Below are 21,350 nucleotides of genomic sequence, written 5' to 3'. Positions count from 1 at the left end.
TAAAATTGATTCACAGACTTGACCAACCATCTGCCATGTTTATACAGCTAGTCTCAAAAGGCTCAAATCGTATCTGCAAACTGAGCACTTCTTCACATATGAAATGAATAGTGGCCTCATGTGTGGTATTGTCAGCAGTGATTTCGTTCTTGCTGTACAGTGGTGGTGCGAATTTTCCAAAATGGCTCCCACGGTCTAAGGTCTGTAACCCAATGCAAATGTAATCATTTTATCCGTAAATTGCCAGATTAATATTACGCATAATCCGCTGAACGAGACATATTTCACTGTTTAAATACATGAAGGTATGATGACTAATGTGATACGCTGCTATATGCACGGGGGCCGTCACAAGGAAGAGCAGCCTATTTTTCAGATTAGTCATAGTTTGCCATCTTGTCCAATGACTTCATTTTCGAAGCCGCGACACGCAGACCAATCTTCCATTAATTTTTAATTGAAGCCGGCGATTCTGGAGAGAGAAAAATCCATTTGCCGACATCTTCCCCGAGTGTCTAAATGAAGAGGGCTTCGCAGCGCTGAGCGCGAGAGTGCATTTAATGAACTGAAGTCCCGGTGGACGCACAACACTCCTCTGCAGCTCCACTTCCTGAAAAGGGAGGGAGGTGGGCAGGCACACCCAAACGTTACTGAACATATCTTGAGCAACTCCAGCCCGGTCTGCCCACCAGCAATTCATATCTTTCCTTCGTTTTTAGTCCTAAGTAAGTAGGACTTGTGTTATAATTCATAACCCTGCATTTTCTTTACTTAACAACATAAGTGCACCGTATTTGCCTACAGCAATCTGCCCTGCACCCAATGAGAGCACTGGGCCAGAATCACCACTAATTGGGAGTTCAGCTGCACCTCCTGTAACATCATGGTACACTCAACTGCAGCACAACATCTCCGTATTCAAAAAGAGGCAGTTAGAGGAAGCCTGATTTTAAAACACTACTTAAAATTCCCCTAGGAGTCCAATACTAATTGATCTGATTTTAGGTCATATTTTTCATAATTACACGGTGCTAAATGGAGTCTGCGGACACTGTGTCCTATCTGCATGTTTTGCTGATGCAGAGAAGCTATATTTGATTATGAAGACGACATTTAAATGCTTCCCAACTGCAAGAGCAGGGCAGTTACTAGGAGACAATAACCAATTCTCCAACACCATTACTCCTGTAGGCATTCTTAATTTAATCAATGTTGCTAATGCAAGGCACCCTGGCCCAGTTAATTTAGGCCCCTGTCTTTTCATTCAAAGCAATTTGCACTGATTCTCATATTTAATTTTAAATCGCAGACAAATACAATTCACTGACATAGTCAAAACAGCTTGTGTGCTTCCAAAATGAACAAGGTAACACTTTACCAATTTAAATAATTCCCGCAGATTTTCAAACTGTTCGTTTTAGAGTTCTTTGCTCATTTAAAATAGAAACAATGATTCATATTAACCCTGTTTAAGCTAGGTACTTTCCATTAATCAAATGCTGAGAAGAGGTTTGTTCTATGCAACCTGTGACATATTGTGATGAAAATGTTATGTTTGCACTGAGATGGTAAACTGTCTGAAATGCTACAGGGCACAGGGTTAAGCCTGATTCATACTTCTGCATCAAATTTACGCAGAGGCTACGTTGTGAAGTTACATTTCTGGGGAAGTGTATGTCAGGCTACGCCATAGACTACGGCATAGGGAACGCGGCTACACATAGGCTACAGCATAGCCTCTGCGTAGATTTGACGCAGAAGTATAAATCAGGCTTTAGAAATGCTGCGGTAGAATGAAGTGAAGTCATACCCTCTCCAAAAATGAGCTCTTTAGCTTAAAACAAAGAAAATGTATTGATATTTAAAACTTAAAAAACAAACAACATTGAAAGGCAACCGCGAGGATACAATCTTGGTGTCAAATATCCAATTGCTGATCGGTGGACTGAATGCTATTGAGTGACCGAAAGTGAGTTGCCAAGACTCTAAACAGAAACTGCTCAAACAAAAGTAAAAAAAACTACAAAGCTGATGCAGCATTAAACATGAAGCACCAACTGGAACCCTTCTGTTTTCTGCAAAGAAAATTTCAGTGCTCCGAGCTCTGAGATGGGCATTATGGTTATAAAGTTATATACAACTTATAGTTAAATAATATATAATGGAAATTATAATGTTATATTATATATAAAGTTTCATATTCTGACTATAGTGCACTGGTACCAAGGATGCTGCTCATGCTGCCCTAGTTTCAGTTCGTATAATGTATTAGCATGGAAGAAGAATATTTGCAAACCAGAAACTAGCTGACAATGAAAAACTATACCAGGAAGGATCAATAAAGCTGTCAAGAAGAACCCTTAGCAGGAAAATAAAAATTCACAGAAGCATCATTTTATAACTTTCACAGTATAAGACCTCAAATTCAGACTTTCTCAGGCCGAGACAAGAACACAGGACCTTTACCTGCCTATAGCACTGAGCCTTTGCCTTGTACCTTTCACATGCAGAGACTATTGCACAAAAGATAACATTTCCTTTATCTTTGAAAAGTAGAAAACTCCTAGACATGACATATGGCTAGTATCAATATTTATATAATATTACTGAGCAAGGCATGAATATCTAAAAGGCCAACTCACTAAAATGGAAATTAACAAGCTGAAAATAAAACAGCAGAACATAATTGCAAGATAGAGCCCTGTAGAGCACATGAAATTCACACCTATCAAAACATACAATTCCAGATGTATCCATCTCAGAAAGAATCATAATACAAAATACATACTACATAATGATGATCAAATAAGAATCTGGTCTCCATTACATTGAATGAATTACAGTCGTTTGACTTATCCAGAGTGACGCACAACAAACTGTATAACCATAACCAGGGACAAGTGTGCTGAAAGACCCTAGAGGGAAGAACAGTTGCTAGTTCTAGGAATGACCACAAAGATAAGAACTTGGACCTTGTAGATGAATCTGATGGGATTAATCTGCAGGGCTCCCCTTTACTGACAGTAGAACATATTTAGTTTCATATAGAGCAGCTGCAGCGATGAACACTCTTTCAACCTGGGCATATGACAGCATATTGGATACTTGCAAACTCTTTGGATTGTGTCAACTGACTTAATTATTTATTGTAAGTGCATACTCTGTTGAGGTCCATAATATCACATTGATTCCAAACATGTGAAATTATCAGCAGTATTTCATCAAAATGCTTTGAGACTTCTATCAAAATGTTTTCTGAATGCAGCAGTAGGATCTTCTGTCCAGCGATGAACATTCTTTCAACCTGTCTTCAGCATGCGTGTGATGTTTTGAACATTTCATTTTTTAGATTCAGAAACTGTGCACCCCTTTATGCAGCCCTCATGGGCACAAGCAGCACCTGCACCCGTCCGACACACCTGCCAGCGAGCGACTGACTATTATCCACACAGGTGGCTTTTACACATTTACCACCTTCCCCACACGCAAAATACTGTCAACACTCGATGCGTTAAGTCAAAACACCACTACGCATAAAGACTACAGCGTGTTAAGAGTCAAAAGTTATGAAAACATACAGAGTTCTATTAATGCAGATATTCTGAGCTCATTTTTTCATAATATTCACACAGTCGTTGGTAGCATTGCGTGATTCAAAGAGAATATGTTTAATATAAATGTGTCGAAAATTAGATGTCACACCCAAGCTAGCTTGCTCAACATGAGTAAATAAAAATAGAAAAATCGCTCCTAAAGTATTTTTCATATTAATAGCTTTAGTTTTAGTAACTTTAAAGTAAGGCTACATGAACTGGCATTAACACAGCTGGTAAATAAACAACTAAAGTTGTTTTCTACAAGTAAATGTAGAACTTGTTTTCTACAAGTAAATGTAGAACTTTGTTTAAGCATTTATACAGCATTAATTGATGTTAACAACTACAATAGCTAATGCTCATATACATAAGAATAAAATAAAAATAAAAAACAGTTAATGTATTTGTTAATGATTCACTAATTGTAAGTTTATCCTATGGTTTGCTAATCTATAAATATTCATGTAGTAAATACATTACTTAATTATATACATTCACTAATGAAAAGTTAATGTTTAATGGTTAATGAATGCATTTGTATATCAATTAATTAATGTTATCAAATACACATACTTCATGTACTCTTTTTATAAAGCATGATCAAGTAATGTTTTGATCAAAATGGTACATTACTTGTACTGTAGCTTGCTTAATCCCATTAGCCCCGGTGTTTCATCCCGCTTCTGTTCTGTTCTGTTCAGTGACATAATACAATTATGAATCACATACCTTTATTGTGTTATTATTGATTTGCCATATTGTAGCAAAATAGTTTTTTTTATCAGAACAAAATTGAATTATTGTTAAGCACAGCTTTTGAAATGTCCTGCATTCGAAAAATATAGCATTCCATGGGCCAGCGCGACCACTGCCAGCAAATGGATAGACCAGCTAATTTCCTTTCCAACAGAAATGAGGAAAATCCCACTACAACAAACAGAGGATGTCAATTTCCATGGAGGATTGAAATTGAACCAAAAACTGCTTTTTAGTCTTTAAAAACTATTACATGGACATTTTGCAATATTTTGGAAATATTTTAGAAAGGTTAAAAGAATCTCAGCAGAATTGTGTCAATAATTTAAATGGAATGGATGGATTAAAGTTGGCTGCACAAAGAGCACATAACACATTTTATTTGTGACAAGTAAACAGCAATTAGACAGAGAGGAGCGGCTGAGACGAAGACAACACACATTTATAATTGCAATGTTGCTACCATTGCTGACATCAGTAAAGATATACTGCTTATTGACTCATTTATGATAGAGAGGAGGATATATTCTCCAAAGCACTATCAAGAGGTCTTACAAGTTTCAATAAATAATACCTGTTCAATGGATCTGTTCATACAATTTAGGGGCTTTAAGAAATTATCTGCAATATCACTGACATGATCTGAGCTCATATTTATAATGCATCTCAGAACTGGTAGGGATGTCAACATCAAACCCATCAAAATGGATGTTTCTTCGATATGTGTTCTCAGGACAGGCAATGCCCTAAGAAAGCATATTGGATGCAAACTCCTTGGATTGCATCAACTGACTTCATTATTCATAGTATGTGCATACTCTGTTGAGGTCAATAATATCACATTCATTGCAAGCATGTCAAATTATCAGCAGAATTGTATGATCTGTTAACACCAAAATGTATTGATTAGATTTTTCGAGCCGGACTTATGAATGGATAAACAGAGAATGGTAACAATATACACTCACTGAGCACTTTATTAGGTATTTATTAGACTTCTTAGATTCTGCTGCTGTAGCCTATCCACTTAAAGGTTTGATGTGTTGTGTGTTCAGAGATGCTCTTCTGCATACCATTGTTGTAATGCATGGTTATTTGTGGAAATGTAACCTTCCTGTCAGCTTCGATCAGTCTGGCAGTTCTCTTCTGACCTCTCTCATTAAGGTGTTTTTGCCTGCAGAACTGCTTTCACTGGATGTTTTTTTGTTTTTCGCACCATTCTATCCAAACCAGACTGGTGTGTGTGAAAATCCCAGGAGGTCAGCAGTTTCTGAGATACTCAATAACCATTCCATGGCAACAATAATCATTCCATGGTCAAAGTCACTTGGATCACATTTCTTCCCCATTCTGACATTTGGTCTGAAAAACAACTGAACCTCTTGACCATATCTACATATGCATTTAGCTGCTGCCACATGATTGGTTGATTAAGTATTTGCATTACCAAGCTGGTGTACAGGTCTACATAATAAAGTGCTCACTGAGCGTACATTGTTTTACTGAGCCTATTTTTACAATTTTCATAATCATAATCAGAGCTGTCAACTATTTGATATTTTTTATACTTTCATCTGACCAGTTGGAGAACTGTTTCTGAAGCAATTTATGAAGATGGATTGGTTCTCTCTTGCATGAGGATTTTCAAAATTTTTGCCTTTTTAAAAAATGTTTAGAGACTATTATCAAAAATATATATATACTTTTTTAATGTAGCAATAGTATCAATGCTGTGTTCACGTGAGTGGCCGATAAAATTTTCAATCACTTGATTTTGACAGATAATTTTAGGATTAATTTAACTATTTGAGATGGACTACTTTCATTTGTCAAAGTGATTAGAAACTCTTGGGGCTTCATATGAGTTTTGATTACAGTTTTTCTGGGCAAAAACAGGATAATTAGAATGATTTAATGACAGCCTGTGGCAATATCAGATTTTAGCTTTTAGCTTAATGGCAAGAAGATACCTGTAATTGGTGTAAACTAATTATCTAAAAAAATTATTGTGCATTCCACCTGTGAAAATGCTTGAATGTCAGCCTAAAACGACAACTTCACATCACCACACACAAATAACAAGAAAAGAAAATTAATACAACTTTGCTGCTGATATATTTCCAATTTGTGCATGGGCACAAGCACCTGGTTGTCTCGTTTAGAGCTTGACAATTTAAATAACTTTCAATACTTTTCCAATGTTATTATTCCAGACATGTATGCTTAATCTTTGAGTGAAAAAATAAGTAGCGCAGTAATTTAAAAGATAAAAATAAACCGAGCAGAGCTACATAGATATCAGAAGGCTGTATGGGGGGAAACATAACAGAAGAATGAAATGAAAAATACGTAGGACCTTTTTTCTCCAATATTATTGTGACCAATGCCTTGACAGAGATGGATTAATATTTTTTGTAGATTACGTGCCATATTTGTCTCTCACTTGGGTGCATCCGAACCTGAATTTCCAATTCAGGAATGCACAGACAATGTGTTGTCGACAGATATTTTTTCCTTCTAAAGTTGACCAATCGATTTTCTCTTTTTTCCATTTGTTCCATCAGTCGAATACCATACTAGCCAAGTAAAATAACTTCTCAAAAAAGTGAGCACTAAAAGAAAATTAGCAAGAAAAAGTCTAAAGTCAGTAATGTTTACCAATCACTTTCAAGTGATACACTCGTCCTGAAACATTCATATCCAGCACAAGAGGGAAATCGTGTGAAGGAGTAGCTAGCTTGCTTGCATGGAAAGCTAGCCAATGGTAGCCTGTGACCAAGCAATAGATCACAATGGTTTCTCACCTTTAGCAAAGGAGAAGATTGAGGCTGGAGCAGATGGGACAGATAGGTCTGGTCCCACTGCAGTGTTTGGTCATGCTAGGGCTACAGTGGTAATAGAGTTGCTCCAACAGAGCAGCTTTTAATCTAAATTACCTGTAATTGTACTACGTGATTAATGATATGTCAGTATTAAATCACAAGTTTGGTGGCTTGAACGCACAACAGTTGCAATGCCAATGTATATTACAATTTGACCAACCACACAGTCTATGATACCATTCAGACTTGTTTCAAGGTTAAGAAGCATTTGCATAAAAGGGCTTCAGAGGTAGAAAAAGAGAAATATCATCCTCCTTGTGTCCAATCCTTGGGTATACTTCATGAATAAAATGTAAAACTTTGAGACAGTACACTGGCTGACAAAACAGCTCCAGTTTGGTCATTTGATTGCTCAGCAGTGCTTGAGACGTGACAGAAATTGGAACAGAAGAGAATTCCGGTTCTGAATTGAAAAGGTACATTAAAATTGCCATTGATATTGCAACAATAATCAATTTCCAAGTCAATTTTACCCTTTTTTGATGCTCTATGCTGTTGTGAGATTAACCTCCTATCAACACAAATGCTAAATATCAATTAATGTGGATTTTCAAAAAGAATACTTTTCTTACTTTAACCTACCTTGTGGCAAAAGATTGGTAGGTGTGTGAATCAAGAGCTCAGAAAAGGTTTCTTGCTTCAGACAGATCAACAAATTTCCACAAGTAATTTGATATTGAATCTGTTTTTGTGGAGTGAATCATTTCAGTCGACACCGAGGCATTTTTTCGGACTGAAAGCAATGTTCCTGTTTAAAAGGCACCTGTCACCTGTAGAGATATTCATGGTTGTGGGAATACGAGGCGAAAATTGGACCAGCACATCTAGGTCCTTACTTTCTCACTTATTACACGTGTCAAACAACACCTGCCGCAGGAATGTCTCTTTCCACACAGAGGAGACCAGTCACCCCATTTCAAACCCACTTACGAGGCCTGCTTCTACAGTTTCTTCTCAGGCACATCTGCCCAAACCCCCCAATTAGTTTTGACCAATGACTCAAGAACAGGAAAAGGAGGTTTGGAGCCCTTCGGTTGACCTACCCGAGACAATAAGCGCAAGGTACCGAACGGCGCACCAGGGGCCACAGGCCCGTGGGTGGTTCCCGTTTCCCACAAAGACACTTTATTTTCTTTCTCTCCCTCCTTCTCTTTCTCTCACCCCTATCCATTAACAGTCAATCAACCAAGTTCACATTCAACTCCCACCGCTTTTTTTATCCCCATTCATACAAACGAAACGTGGCTTTAAAAAAAGAACCCCGCTCTGTCCGGCTCCCCTTCACTGAGGGATGTTTACTCTCCGCACCCACAATATTGCATTCCTATGGCAACTTAAAAGCATTGCTCCCTAAATGGGGCCTGTAAAACTATTTTAGGGGGAGGGTCGGAGGGACAATGGACCTCATTGTGGCAGAGTGGATCCTTTTGGGTCTGTGGAGTGGAAACACAGGCAGTAAAAAAAATAAAAAATGAAATGAATTATTCAAAGGTTTGAGGCAAAAAATCCTGTCAATCGCTTCAAGTCCACCTCCAGGGGTCGGAGCTGAAATAAATGGTGCTTAACCGTTTAGTCTGACAGGTATGGAGGCATACGGTCTTATTAGCGCTCATACTGTATATTTGTGTTTCAGGTTCACTTCTGTTCGCAAACGCACATTGGTAACATACATTCTTTTCCCTTTACAATTACTGTTTAATTGCATCCAGGTGTGGAGCACTTGGAGCCCAGGCTGACAGGCAAACTGGCACTTGGATAAACTTGTCTGTGGGGAGAAAAAGAACTTAAAGCATGCCTAATGTTCAATTTCTGTCAGCGTTCCAGTGTTGACTTAGTGTGCATAGTATTTACTTTAGTAGTTTTTTCCTGGATTATGCAGTGCTGAAGGGTTTTTTCAGCTTAATCTACATACACAGCTGGCACTGTACCTCCCATGCTACTGTACTACGTACCATAAGTCAATCATCACTGTACACACACACACACACATTAAGTAAACAGCCAAAGTTTCTGACAGCCAGTTTGGCTTTCTATGGCAGGTATGGGGGCAATCAGGCATAGTGGTTTAAAGCAACATATTCATTTTAAACCAATTATTGACAATTAAATTTGTTTGTAAAGTCACATCCATTGTGTTTACAATTCAACCTACAATCCAATCCAAGCCTTACGCGTGCACTACCTGAAATCACTGCCTGAACAGACGGCATAATCAAACAGTATATGTCAGCATCATCTTTTTTTAATGACATAATCAGCTATTCATAAACATTCACAGCCAAATAATCATCCCACTCATCTCCATCAATATTTAGGGTTATAACGTGATGAGTTGTTTCTTAAGTTAGCGAGGAAGCCTAGTCATAATTTAATTGAGTGCAGTAATGTAATGTAAAGTAATGCAGTAGTCTCTGGTTACAAATGATTAAACTGCAATATGGCATGGCTATTTTTGAAGAATAGTTGGGTCATGCTTCAAAGTCGCAAATGCTCCAAGTTATCCAACATTATAATGCTGTAGTGCATGTTTTAAAAAAGAATAATTAAAATATTAAATAAAAAAGCCGGTTAAGACGTGTCGATTTTAGTTAACTGGTTAACCATGCCCATCTCAAAAAATATCTTTCTTCATTGCACTAAAAAACACTATCAGTACCAATCAAAAACATACGACTAAAAATGTACGTATGAAAGCAAACATACATAGCACATTTGACATACAAAATACAGACCTTTAAAATGTATAACTGTTGTAACTTAACATCTCTGTTTTTAGCACAGTGGACTCTAAGTTCTCGTCGAGCTGGGCCATTTATTTCCAGAAGTCATTATTGTCTCCAGCTTAGGTGGTCCAGCTCTCTATGATTTGTGGGTAATGATCTGGCACCCAGGCCTGTGTTCAATTATTCTCATTGAGAAAACCATTTCTCACTCTGTGGAGCAAATCAAAATACACTCACTAATTTTAATCTGGATTTAACCTTGCACCTGGCAAGGTAAAAACTGAAAAATAAAACTCGAAAGCAAAAACACAATAGCAGACGGGTGGGGGAACAAGCATAGGAGATATAAAGATGTTAATTTAAAAGGTCAGTGCTACACCCGTTTAGTAACCACCTATAACATTTTCGATTCATATTAAGTGTGATGTATTATGTAGCCTTTTAAGAGGCAAACTTTCCCAGACCTTATTGAATTGATTCTGTGGCAAGGGTTCACTAGTTCTCTTGGACTGAAGGTTCAAGCCGAAGAAGAGTGCCTCGTGGTAATTAAAGAAGGATAGAGGAACAAAAGCGTGTGGTCGCGGTGTAAACGGTGGAGCGTAGCCAGAGGATGAAAACACTTAATTACCCGGAAGAGGAGAACAAGCAATAGGAAGGCTTGTGTGCCAGGCTTCAGTCGACTGATTACTAACGTGTAGCTCGACATCTCCACACATCATAATAATAATAATAATAATAATAATAAAAAGAATAACAATTGTTATTAGCTGACGCTTTTATCCAAAGACTGTTGATTATCAGGCAGGCAATCCCCCCTGGAGAAATGTAGGGTTAAGGGCCTTGCTAAAGAGCCCAACAGTTCTTGTGGATCTTATTGTGGCAACACCAGGGCTTGAACCACTAACCTTCTGGGGCCCAGACACGTACCAAAGATGCTAGAATACAGTCTGCCCCATAGGGGAAGTTACCACAAGGGCAAAATAATCCCAAATATCCTAATATTGGGCCCACTGGTGTCCTCCCTCCACCGAACTGCTGACAAAAAATTAAGCCTTGCTATTGTGAGCCCAAGGTGAATGAGAATGAGATAAGGCAGGTCACTTACAACCTCCTCACGACTTGCGAGGAGGGCGGGAGAAGGAGGAGGAACAGGTTGAGGAGACCGCTTTCGGGAAATGAGAAGCCAATGAGGTGAGTCAGGAGTAGCACAAAGTCGGGAAAGTAACACTTCACTTTGCCATTCACAGCCAGGCCATTGCAATGGCTTTATTCACACTCCTATACAAGACCCCTACAGATACTCATGCAGAAAATAACTTCAGTCTTAGTCATTACTGTACATTAACCACCGCAGTTAAAACATCTGCAAATTACAATTTTTTTATTAGCAGCTACATGCTGTGAAAGAAAGGCCGGGGAATGGCACTTAGGCCAGGGATTAGCACAGAGCGTTAATGAAATGTAATGGACTGGAGGAGGTCTGTTATCAGTGGAAAGGCAGTTGTTTTCTCTGCTCTGACGACCCAGAGCTAACTGGGGGTTTTCCACACAAACTCTCTCACAATGCACTGACAATGATGCACAAGGATGAACCAAAAAAATACATACCACCTCTCCCATTATATCAGCAGTAGCAATGATCAAACAACACTTAGTTGTTGCAATCTTCTTCTTATTACTATTATTATTATAGTTAAATGAAGGGTTTTATTATCATTAGAGGAAATTAAGTGCCACCTTTGCAACCCACAAGGTGTATCCTACCGAGGTTACAGTATGGAAGCTGTCATATTGTCCCACTCGCGATCGTGACCCTGCAGTGACCCTATGAGTGCTCAGGCGGCCATGCCATGACAGTGGGGGTCAGAAAACCATGGGAGCTCTGTCAACATGCCAGGACATGTGTGCAGGGCCACTTCTACACCCATCTGCTCTGCTTTAGGAAGTTCGTCCTGTTGCAGCTCCATGGCAGGGGTCACATAATCATCCGCCTGACGGGTAATGGGATTTTAGCGCGGTTTCGCTGCCAAACACGTGATAGCACAGGGTGAGACCATACTGTACAGGCTGGCTTCTCCAAACCGCTCCTGCAGGGCAACTGGGGCCTGTTCCAGGTGAGGAACGGCGACGATCAGCAGACGAACGGCCGACAAACAGCCAACAAACGGCTGACGAACGACAGACAAACAGCTAACAAACAGCTAGCGAACACCCAACAAACAGCTTATAAACAGCTTATAAACAGCTAACGAACAGCCTACAAACGACCAACGAAAAGCCACCAAATGGCTAAAGAACAGCCAACGAATGGACAAGAAACGGCTGACAAATAGCTAATGAACAGGCAAGAAATGGCTGACAAACAGCCAACGAACGACCGACGAAAAGCCAACAAACTGCTGACGAACAGCTAACAAACTGCTGACAAATGGCAGATGAACAGCTGACGAACCGCCGACTTTTCACATGCGTGGGCGACGGACCGCCGAGCGGCGTCGCGTACGGCAGACGCTTCGTTTGAATTCCCCAAAAACGCGCCTGCTTACCGCCCTCCCCTCCGAGGGAGAAACTAATGGCGGAGACAAGCAGGCAGTCAGACTCCGGTGAGGAACTTCAGTGTGGGGTTAATGGAGCGGAACAGTTCCAGCTCAGTGGCTGGGTTCAGAGCCACACTCACACACACACACACACACACACACATCTGACAGGTGCAGAGGTGGGGAGGGGCAGAAGGGGGCTCTTCCTGCGAAAAGAACAACAAGTCCTCCGGTCGCATCGTAGCCGTCGTCCTCCCACAATTCCGAATGCACCTCGCTGCTTGCAGTCAAGGTCACCGAAAAGACGTCTGAGATTTTGCAGTCAGGCTTTGCATTTAGAACCGTTTTTAGAAGCCCTTGTTGCATTCGGGTTAATTTTCTCCCCTTTATTTGTAGTTTGGGACGTACGAGCTGTTTCACGTCTGTTCCTATGAAAGAATGAGGCCAAAGGTAATGCGTCTAATTCACTGACAAAATACAGTTCAAAATTAATCTCAGGATAAAACTCAGGATAAACACCAAACAGACTGGCTGTTAATTAAGCTTGGAGGGCTTGTTTGTATTTGAGGTGCCTTTCTCCCTCTTACTCACTCAGTTTTTATGTCTCTCTCACTCTCTGTGTCTCTCGCTCACTGTCTCTCTCTCTGTCTCTCTCCGTGTCTCTCTCCGTGTTTCTCTCCGTGTCTCTCTCCGTGTCTCTCTCTCGGTCTCGCCCTCACTCAGTCCCATTCACACAGTGAACAGCCACTGAGAAGAGGAGAGAAAAGATCTCCATTGTAACAAAGGACAATCTCTTGGACTGGCCAACACTGAACAAACAGCAGCACCTACTGGCAGTTAACCCAACTAGTCCAGTGTGCGTGCCTGCATGTGTGTGTGCATGTGTGTGCGCGTGTAGAAATAGCTGAGGTCCCACATTCAGGAAGGGATGAAAGATATCTCATTATCAGTTCCTTTCAGGGCATAGTTCTCACAGAGCTCTCTATGGCTTTTATCATGCTTAACTCTACATCCAACCATTCGAAGCAATCCTTCATTTCAGTTGAATGGAATGTCTTTCACAGAGCTGAAATCTCAGGTGGGCCTTGCACCTCCAATCTGACAGGAGAGATTCAAACCAGCTTGCGTTCAACAACAAAAATGAATAGGGCAGGGCGAGGCCTATAGCTTTCAGAGCTTAGGGCTTCTTCGCCTGTAGTATGCTCCCTGAAAGGACTCCCTCATTCAAAGGACCCGTCCCTCTCCCCACACCATCTGAGCCCAACTCCAACGTTCAACATGTTCTACAGGGGCAGATCCAAGCCTTGGTTCTACATATCATGACCTTGCAATTATATGGTTCTATCAGCATGGTTTTGGGCTCCAAGCAGATAAAACCTTTTAAATGTTGTTTTTTTTCATAATTATAAACAGTATTTTTGTGTAAACAAATTCATGACACCAAGTAATTTTTGTCAAAAATATCAGCTAGAAGCGTATACCTCTATAATTCTCAGTCTTTCTCCTTCCACACACTGTCGCTTAAAGGCAATTGACCTTAAGGGCGCCTTGAGCACAGCCTGCATTCAGGAGTCGGCTGGCCACACTGACAGCAAATTTATCACCTCTAGGCTTCAAGGTCACGCAGTAAATTGTCCAGTGTTAATTCAACTCTAACGGTAACAGTCTAACAGAGTCCAAAAGAGTCCATATATACTCTTTAAGAGTTGATGTGAACATCTCACAGAGCAGAAGCCACGGTGATCACAGTGTCCCTCTCACTCGTCGCCTCTTTCTTCGTCTCTCTCGGTCCTCCATTCCAGCTCTCTGCGCCTCTCGCCCTCTCTTTCGGCCTGTCCGCAGGAGGACAGTAGTCTGTGAAAAGCCGGCTTCCTGTTTCATGCACGGCTCAAGCAGGGTAAAGCCCGACAGAGAGTTGACTTACATCTCGGCTCTCAGGCCCTTACGCCGGGAGCCATGAGAATTCATCACGGTAATAACAGGTCAGCGACAGCAGCCACCATTTATTTAAAGAATAACTCATAAGGCGGCCCTGTTTACGAGCCAATAAATAGCGCTCCCGTACATGCTATCTTCACGCTTTGTGTAAAGTGGCCTGGGAAGGCCTTCTTCACTCAAAGCCGAACGGCGACAGAAACGTTTATCCGCACACCCGACCCCACGCATCAAGAGCGACACGCAGACATTCCAAGGAATTTTTTCCCAGTTTTTATCCTGTTTTCCTTCATCTTTTGCAGCTCTCTAGCGGTTGGCTGCCTTTTCCAGGTACCTGGACATGCAAAGGCTAAGCGCAGCAGCTCAGATTTAATGGTGTGCTGGCAGTGCATTTTTAATTTATAATTAGGTAGGACAGACGATTAAAAATGCATTACAAAGTACCACTTTAAAGAAAGAGGAACAGTGCAGGCTCCTCGGACTAGTGCAACGCAGAATGCTGGTGTGCAGACAGGCACTATAAAAGAGTAAAAGATGTAACTCTTAAATTGAGTAATGCTGCCCAGCTGTGCATCCTGAGAATGGACCTTTTTTCTTTTTTTTTTAACACTTCAATTTTTTTTAAACAACCATTAATTTTTCAGAACTTTAGAGGTATTGAAAATAAACAGCCTTTTAAATACGATCCTGGCGGAAAGGAGGACGGGCGGAACATTCCGGAAACCTCTGCTCTGGAACGGGCCTCCTCGCGCTGCACTCCATCACGGCTGCCCTCTGACCGCAATAAAGGGCCAAGTGCTCCAGCGTATTTGTTGGCTTAGCCCGTCTGCGGTGGTGGATTTGTTCACTGAGGAGAAGTGACCGGGTTACATTGCCTTTGTAGTTAATTTCATTAGCGCTTATCGCCTACGATCACTCCTTGGTTACCCCCTCTGACCGTCCCCCGCCCAGTCTGAGATACTGTAAATCACGCAGCTGCGCAACATCTCTGCAAAATCTCTGCAACATCGCCGCTTCCTGCAACACACACACATGCAAGCACGCAAACACACACACATGCACACGTACACACAAACGCACACGCATCCACCCACCCACCCACGCAGGCAGGCAGGCAGGCAGGCACACGGTACCAGTAGCAGACACACACGCACTATTTATATTCTTTGTTCAATTAACTAAGTGTCTTTGAGTACGCTGAACAAAGCGATACAAAATAAACGTGACTCGACAAGGCAAACGGCGTACCACTGCACAGTTCTCAGCTTTACAGAATGCTGAAAAAAAACGTAGATTCGATTTTGGACAAACATGAGATAAGCGCAGATCTGGAATCTTGAAATACTTGTCTATCTTTCAGCTATAAATGCATTATGCATAAAATGTGCAAATATGAAGAAAATTTTTTTAGTAAATGTAAAAAAAAAAAAAAAAAAAAGACAAAATATAAGAACTAGCTGAGTCACTTTTCCCGTTGGTCCTCCACATTCTTCTTTGTTGGTGGAGCAGCTGTGGTCTACGCAAATGAAGTGGTGACGATGACATTATTGTGACGTGTATGACGGCATCAACACTAAAAAGCCAAATTCAACTTGGTTCTCCACTATATTTCTGTTCTGACGAAGATCACTTTCACAAAGCTGAATAACTGCACTGGGTAAAACCCGGAAGAGGCTAACTACCCTACACAAGAAAAGCAGCCACTCGTTAACCGGGTGCCAAAACTTGTTTTACAACATCGACAACCTGGTTGCTGCTGATGTCATAAGAAATCAGAGAGTAGGGGTGACTTGATCATGGACCTGGCACGTGAGCGGTGTGAAATTTACAGGTTTTGATCCCTGCAAACCATGATAGCTGTGTTTCCTATAGAGAAGAGAGACGTGCGAGAAGAGTGTTAAAGCGCACTCCAAATAGTGGAGTTTTGTCCCGTTTTCCTGAATGTGCCTATATAATGCCTCATTTACATTCGCTTTTAAGTTGACTTTTAATAGGCTACGTCTTCAGGGTTATTTGTTTCGGGGAGTGTTATGGGAGTCTCTTGCGGTATTGTTCACGACCCCAACTGTTCCATACCAAGTGGATGACTGGCTTTATGGCACACGCAAACGAGGTGATAGCATGAACATCTGTGAATCAGCTGTAGTACCGTTCCAAGAATCAGCTGTGCATGCAAGCGTGCAACGAGTCGTACCGTATTTGTGCCCTTAAACTGGTGCGCTGCTGCTGGAAGAAAATCCTGGGGGTAACACTGTATTCAGTTGTGTTCTTTATTTTTCAGAAAATAGTTTTACAGCACATGATTTCATAACATTTATTATAGGTCGCAAAGGGTGCAGACATTGATGCTATAATGCTGGATGAACATTATATCGCCAATGGGAAGATTAAAAAGAAATACCCAAATACATGTAGCTCGTTGACACCCCCAGACCGATTGTGCTGATTGACCTCGTTTTGTAGCTCTGTTGAGTGAAAATGAGATCTGAGCCATGATCCAACATTTACTGTGTTGCGTCACATATATATGATAAAATTGTATAATACATTATTATTATTACACATGTAGACCCCCCCACCCCCAATACACACACACACACACACACACACACACACACACACACACACACACACACACCCCCGTCACACATTGCAAGCTCCAACTCCGCAGCTCTCTCCACTCATCACAGAGGGCTAGATTCTACACACACCCCTCCAATCCCAGCCACATTGTTAATGCTCACACTGCGACAGTGGACAGCCTTTATTTAGTGTCTGGATTAACTGCTCCTACAAAGCACATTTAAAAGATAAACAAACCTCGATCAACACATCATAGCTAATTGCTTTTTATTCCACATTAAAGACCCTGTCTTTGTGTATTTGCGTGTGCGTATATGCATATTTGGATTTGTGTTTGCGCGTGCACGTGCCCTTGTAGCTACGCACTCATTATTTCAAGCTAAGCGTTGCAGATCACGCCAAGTGTGATATTTTAATTAACTCATCAAGATGTATTTTAATCGCACGCCTCTAATATCGGTTAAACAAAATGGTTCTCCCAGAGACAAAGCACTCAAAGACATGAAAATAGAAGAGTAGAAGTGTTCCTGCATTAAAAAAGGCAAAGAAAAGTATTATCGCTCGACTTGCAATGAGCTGAGAAACATCTGCTGACACCAGTCCTCAGATAAAAGGAACCTTTATAACAAGCCATTCCCATGGTATTTCATATAAATGTGAAATCACTACTTACCTTTTCAGCCTAGCAAGGCTAGCGCTCATATGCTCTGCGCTGTATACGAACATGAGCTACATTCCCGCGGGTATTACTATAGCTGCCTTGACTGACCGGGTACATTTAGTGGGCGATGTGATACAATGCGTTATTAGATTAGGACTGTGAAAGTAGGCGGTGGGAACAAAAGCAGGAAATTATAAACTAAAAAATCTAGGTCAAAGTGAATCCCTGAACTGTACTTACGTGAATGCTAAAATGAAACCGCATTGTCAGACAAGGCTTTCAAACAAAGGTGAGACACACAGAAGATATATTTTGGTCTTTTGAGGATATATTCCTGGCTCAGTGCAGTCATGTTTTTCAGAGCAGCTGAGGCAGTTATCGCAGCAGGCGACCGACAGGAGAGTGACTTGCAGGAAATATCAAGCGCATAAATCCCCGAACGAACCCACCACAAGGATATGACAGGACACAAATTAGGGAAGGGAGCCAGAACTCAGGGTGTGTGAAAGCCCCTTAATGATGTGCACTGTGGGGGGGGGTGCATTTTTACAGGAGCGTGATGCCCAGGCCAGTCTCGCCACCATTAACTCCCAACTGGAGCGGGTGAAATCGGGTCAAAGCCGCGACGGCCAACATGTCGGTATGGAGAAGCCATGCGCTTCGGAGTGCACCTCTAACAGCGTCTCCGCGTGTGGCCAGGTCGAGGCACGCCGGACGGCAAAAAGGATACGAGGCCTCAAAGGGGCATCCGCTCTCAAAGCCTTCCGGTAACTTCTCCCCTCGTCACTTCCTGCTGAGGGGAGCCGGGGTCGCGACAGGGCGGACATCACCGCAGGCCGTATCCGCAAAGTGGGAAAAATGAGGGGGAAAATTCCCCGGAATAGGGACTCTCAAGGCCAGGAAATTGAAGAGCCGGTTCCTGGCCGTCTTATCGAGCCCGCCCACCTCTGACAGGAGCGGCTCGGGTCAAATGCGGCGGTAATGGTCTGGACTTAAAATGTATTAGCCTGTCAGGGCCGGGGAGCGGCTGATTGACTGCTCCGGCGGCGGATGAGCCACCAGCCGGGCCGGGATGAGGGAGCCAATTGGCTTTCCCATGCAAGATGGCCCCGTTAATGATGATGCACGACTGTGTGCGGGGCTGGAGGGACTCCCCATTCGTCTTGACGGGAAGAAGGAGCGCCGGGCGTGTTGCGGAGAACACCCTCGAATCACAAAAGCCGCCGTTCCAGGTATTGTATGAGGGCAGGGGTGGAAGGAAAAAGCAATAATGTCCTGGGAAAGAAAAAAAAAAAAAATACAATTGGAACGTCAAGGACTGGAAGCCTAGTTGGGCATAATATCTCAAATATGCGTGTGTGTGTGTGTGTGTGTGTATGCGTCTTATCCTAGTAAAGGACAATAACCTAAAATACTTCACGGAGCCTGGGTGAGGTGGCTGATCTATTGACAGAGTGGGAAACAGCAGTTAGAAGAGGTGAACCCGGCAGATGAGAGCAGTCATTTCATAGTCGATGTGAAGGCCCCCTCTCTTCAAGGTCAGCCCTGTCCTCGGTAATGAATACGCTCTCCCGGGTGTAACTTTATTCACAGTTTACCGTTCTGCGCTTTGAACGCCTAGACAATGATCTGTGATATCAAACAAAAAGCTGAACTCATCGCATTGGGACAACAAGAGCTGGATCGTCATGAATAAACGGTACGGACAGAGAAGAAAATTTGTACGCCCCTTTCCCAGCAGGTTTTGGGATTAATAAAATTTAACTTGACTTCACAACATGCACACATTCATGAAAACGACAATGCGTGCACAGACATTTTGGAGACTGTGAGACTGTATGAAATACAGATATTCTACGGAGCTGTTTCACTCATTTCTTTTCACTTCATATCAAAGTCCACAGCCTTCTAAAAATCATATCCCTTATGAGCACTCATCAGCCAAAGTGGTAATGTGGACGCTGCTAACAAAACACTAAACATGTTCAGTTTATCTCTTCGTTATGATTATATTAAGTGTTTTCATAATCGCGATGCATTTACAGTGGTATGACTCAACTGAGTGTCGCTGAGACCGACAATGTGCAATGTTCACAGTGACATTCGGTTTATACTCTGGGTGACTGGAGTGCTTTATACTTTTTAGCTAAAAGCAACAGCTATAGTCGAGCGAGAATAGAACATTCCAGAACATTCAGCAATTTCATATACACTGGCCTCAAGTTTTACTCTGGCGCAGATAACACACATTTTGTTTCACCAATGCTGCCGTTTCACAAAATATATTTTATCGGTTACACCAGAAGGAAACAGGAAACAATATAACCGGTTAGGCCTCAACCTCCATAATGAGCGTCTCGATTTCACAGTCCGTGAAGTTTCTCTACTTTGTTTTGCAGTGTGATTTTCTCTGATAATGAATTGGAATGATAAACGGATTTGTGTGCCAATCACATTGGGCTTTCCATGAACCATTTACAGTCAATAGTGGGAGTTACCAGGGCAGCATACTAAGCTTGTGGACATATGCAAAATTTCAAGTCGATTGTGAGAGAATTGTGTGCGGATAGTTTAATCAATCAGGATATTTATATACACTCAGTGAGCACTTTATTAGGTATTTATCAGACATATTTTTTTAGACTTAAGAGTTATGATGCGTTGTGTGTTCAGTGATGCTCTTCTGCATACCACTGTTCATAGTCCAGCATGTATTGTCCATCAAAGTTAAGTGCACAGCTTGATTTAATCGAGGCCTCACACATCTCAAATAAAACACAAACCAGAGAAAAGTTGCACGTTGCGGCTCTCACGCAATTCCTCCCTCTCAAACCATTTCCTCCGAATTCACTGTAAGTGCTCATCAAATTCTCTTCCTGTTGAATTTACCTCCAGATCCGGAGATACAGCGGGTGATGGCCGTGTGGAAACACACGCTATGGGAGAAAAAGGAGTTGGGCTTTACCTGCTCTTGTCTGTCCAGCCAGCGGTCCACCATGGGGTGATTGGCGCTCAGGGAAGAGCGGGCGTTCTCCCTCTGAAACTGCCCGCCCCAGGTTCCCGCATCTCGGGGGAGACTGCGAAACTTGTCTGAGCCTTTGGCCTGGAACGGCAAAGCGGAAAGCGCATTCCAAGTGTTAGCACCAGTATAACCTTTAACATAATAATTCATAATCATTTTGATTCTTCACCGTGCGTTCGGTTAGCAGAACGAGGGGGCTTCAATTGAAATTGCCAAAGATAAAATCTGCGCAGATATTAGAAAGTATTTTTTCCACATAGAGTGGTCACTGTGTGGAACAGCTTACCATGAAAAGTAGACTAGGCTTTATATGGTGCTAGATGCTTTTAGGCAAACTAAACAGTAGGTGCAGTTCAGTGGTAGGAAAATGCAAGCATTGCTGGGCTGAATGGCCACTATGTTATGTTATAATTTGATATTTAGCAGACACTTATCCAAACTGACTTACAGTTGATTAGATTAAGCAGGAGACAATTCCCCCGGTGCAATGTGGGATTAAGGGCCTTGCTCAAGAGCCCAACAGATGTGTGGATCTTATCATGTCTACACCAGGGCTTGACCCACCAACCTAAAAGGTCCCAGTCATGCGACTTAGCAACTAGGTTACAGGGAAAAGCCACTATGCTACAGGCTGACCATACATAACCTACCAACA

General features: G+C 41.8%; 1 protein-coding gene across 3 annotated transcripts in view; it reads right to left on the bottom strand.

Moving 5' to 3' along the window:
- pard3aa (par-3 family cell polarity regulator alpha, a) overlaps positions 1–21,350 on the bottom strand; it is a 390,604-nt gene that overhangs the window by 211,381 nt on the left and 157,873 nt on the right. For all 3 annotated transcript variants that reach the window (XM_061238372.1, XM_061238374.1, XM_061238373.1), the window contains exon 5: positions 20,639–20,776. In XM_061238372.1, the coding sequence (XP_061094356.1) occupies positions 20,639–20,776 (138 nt within the window). The remainder of the gene's footprint in view (positions 1–20,638; positions 20,777–21,350) is intronic.

The sequence above is a fragment of the Conger conger genome, chromosome 4 (assembly GCF_963514075.1).
Source record: "Conger conger chromosome 4, fConCon1.1, whole genome shotgun sequence".
NCBI lineage: Eukaryota > Metazoa > Chordata > Actinopteri > Anguilliformes > Congridae > Conger > Conger conger.
The sequence above is the reverse complement of the archived record's forward strand: the minus strand, read 5'-3'. Positions and strand labels throughout refer to the sequence as shown.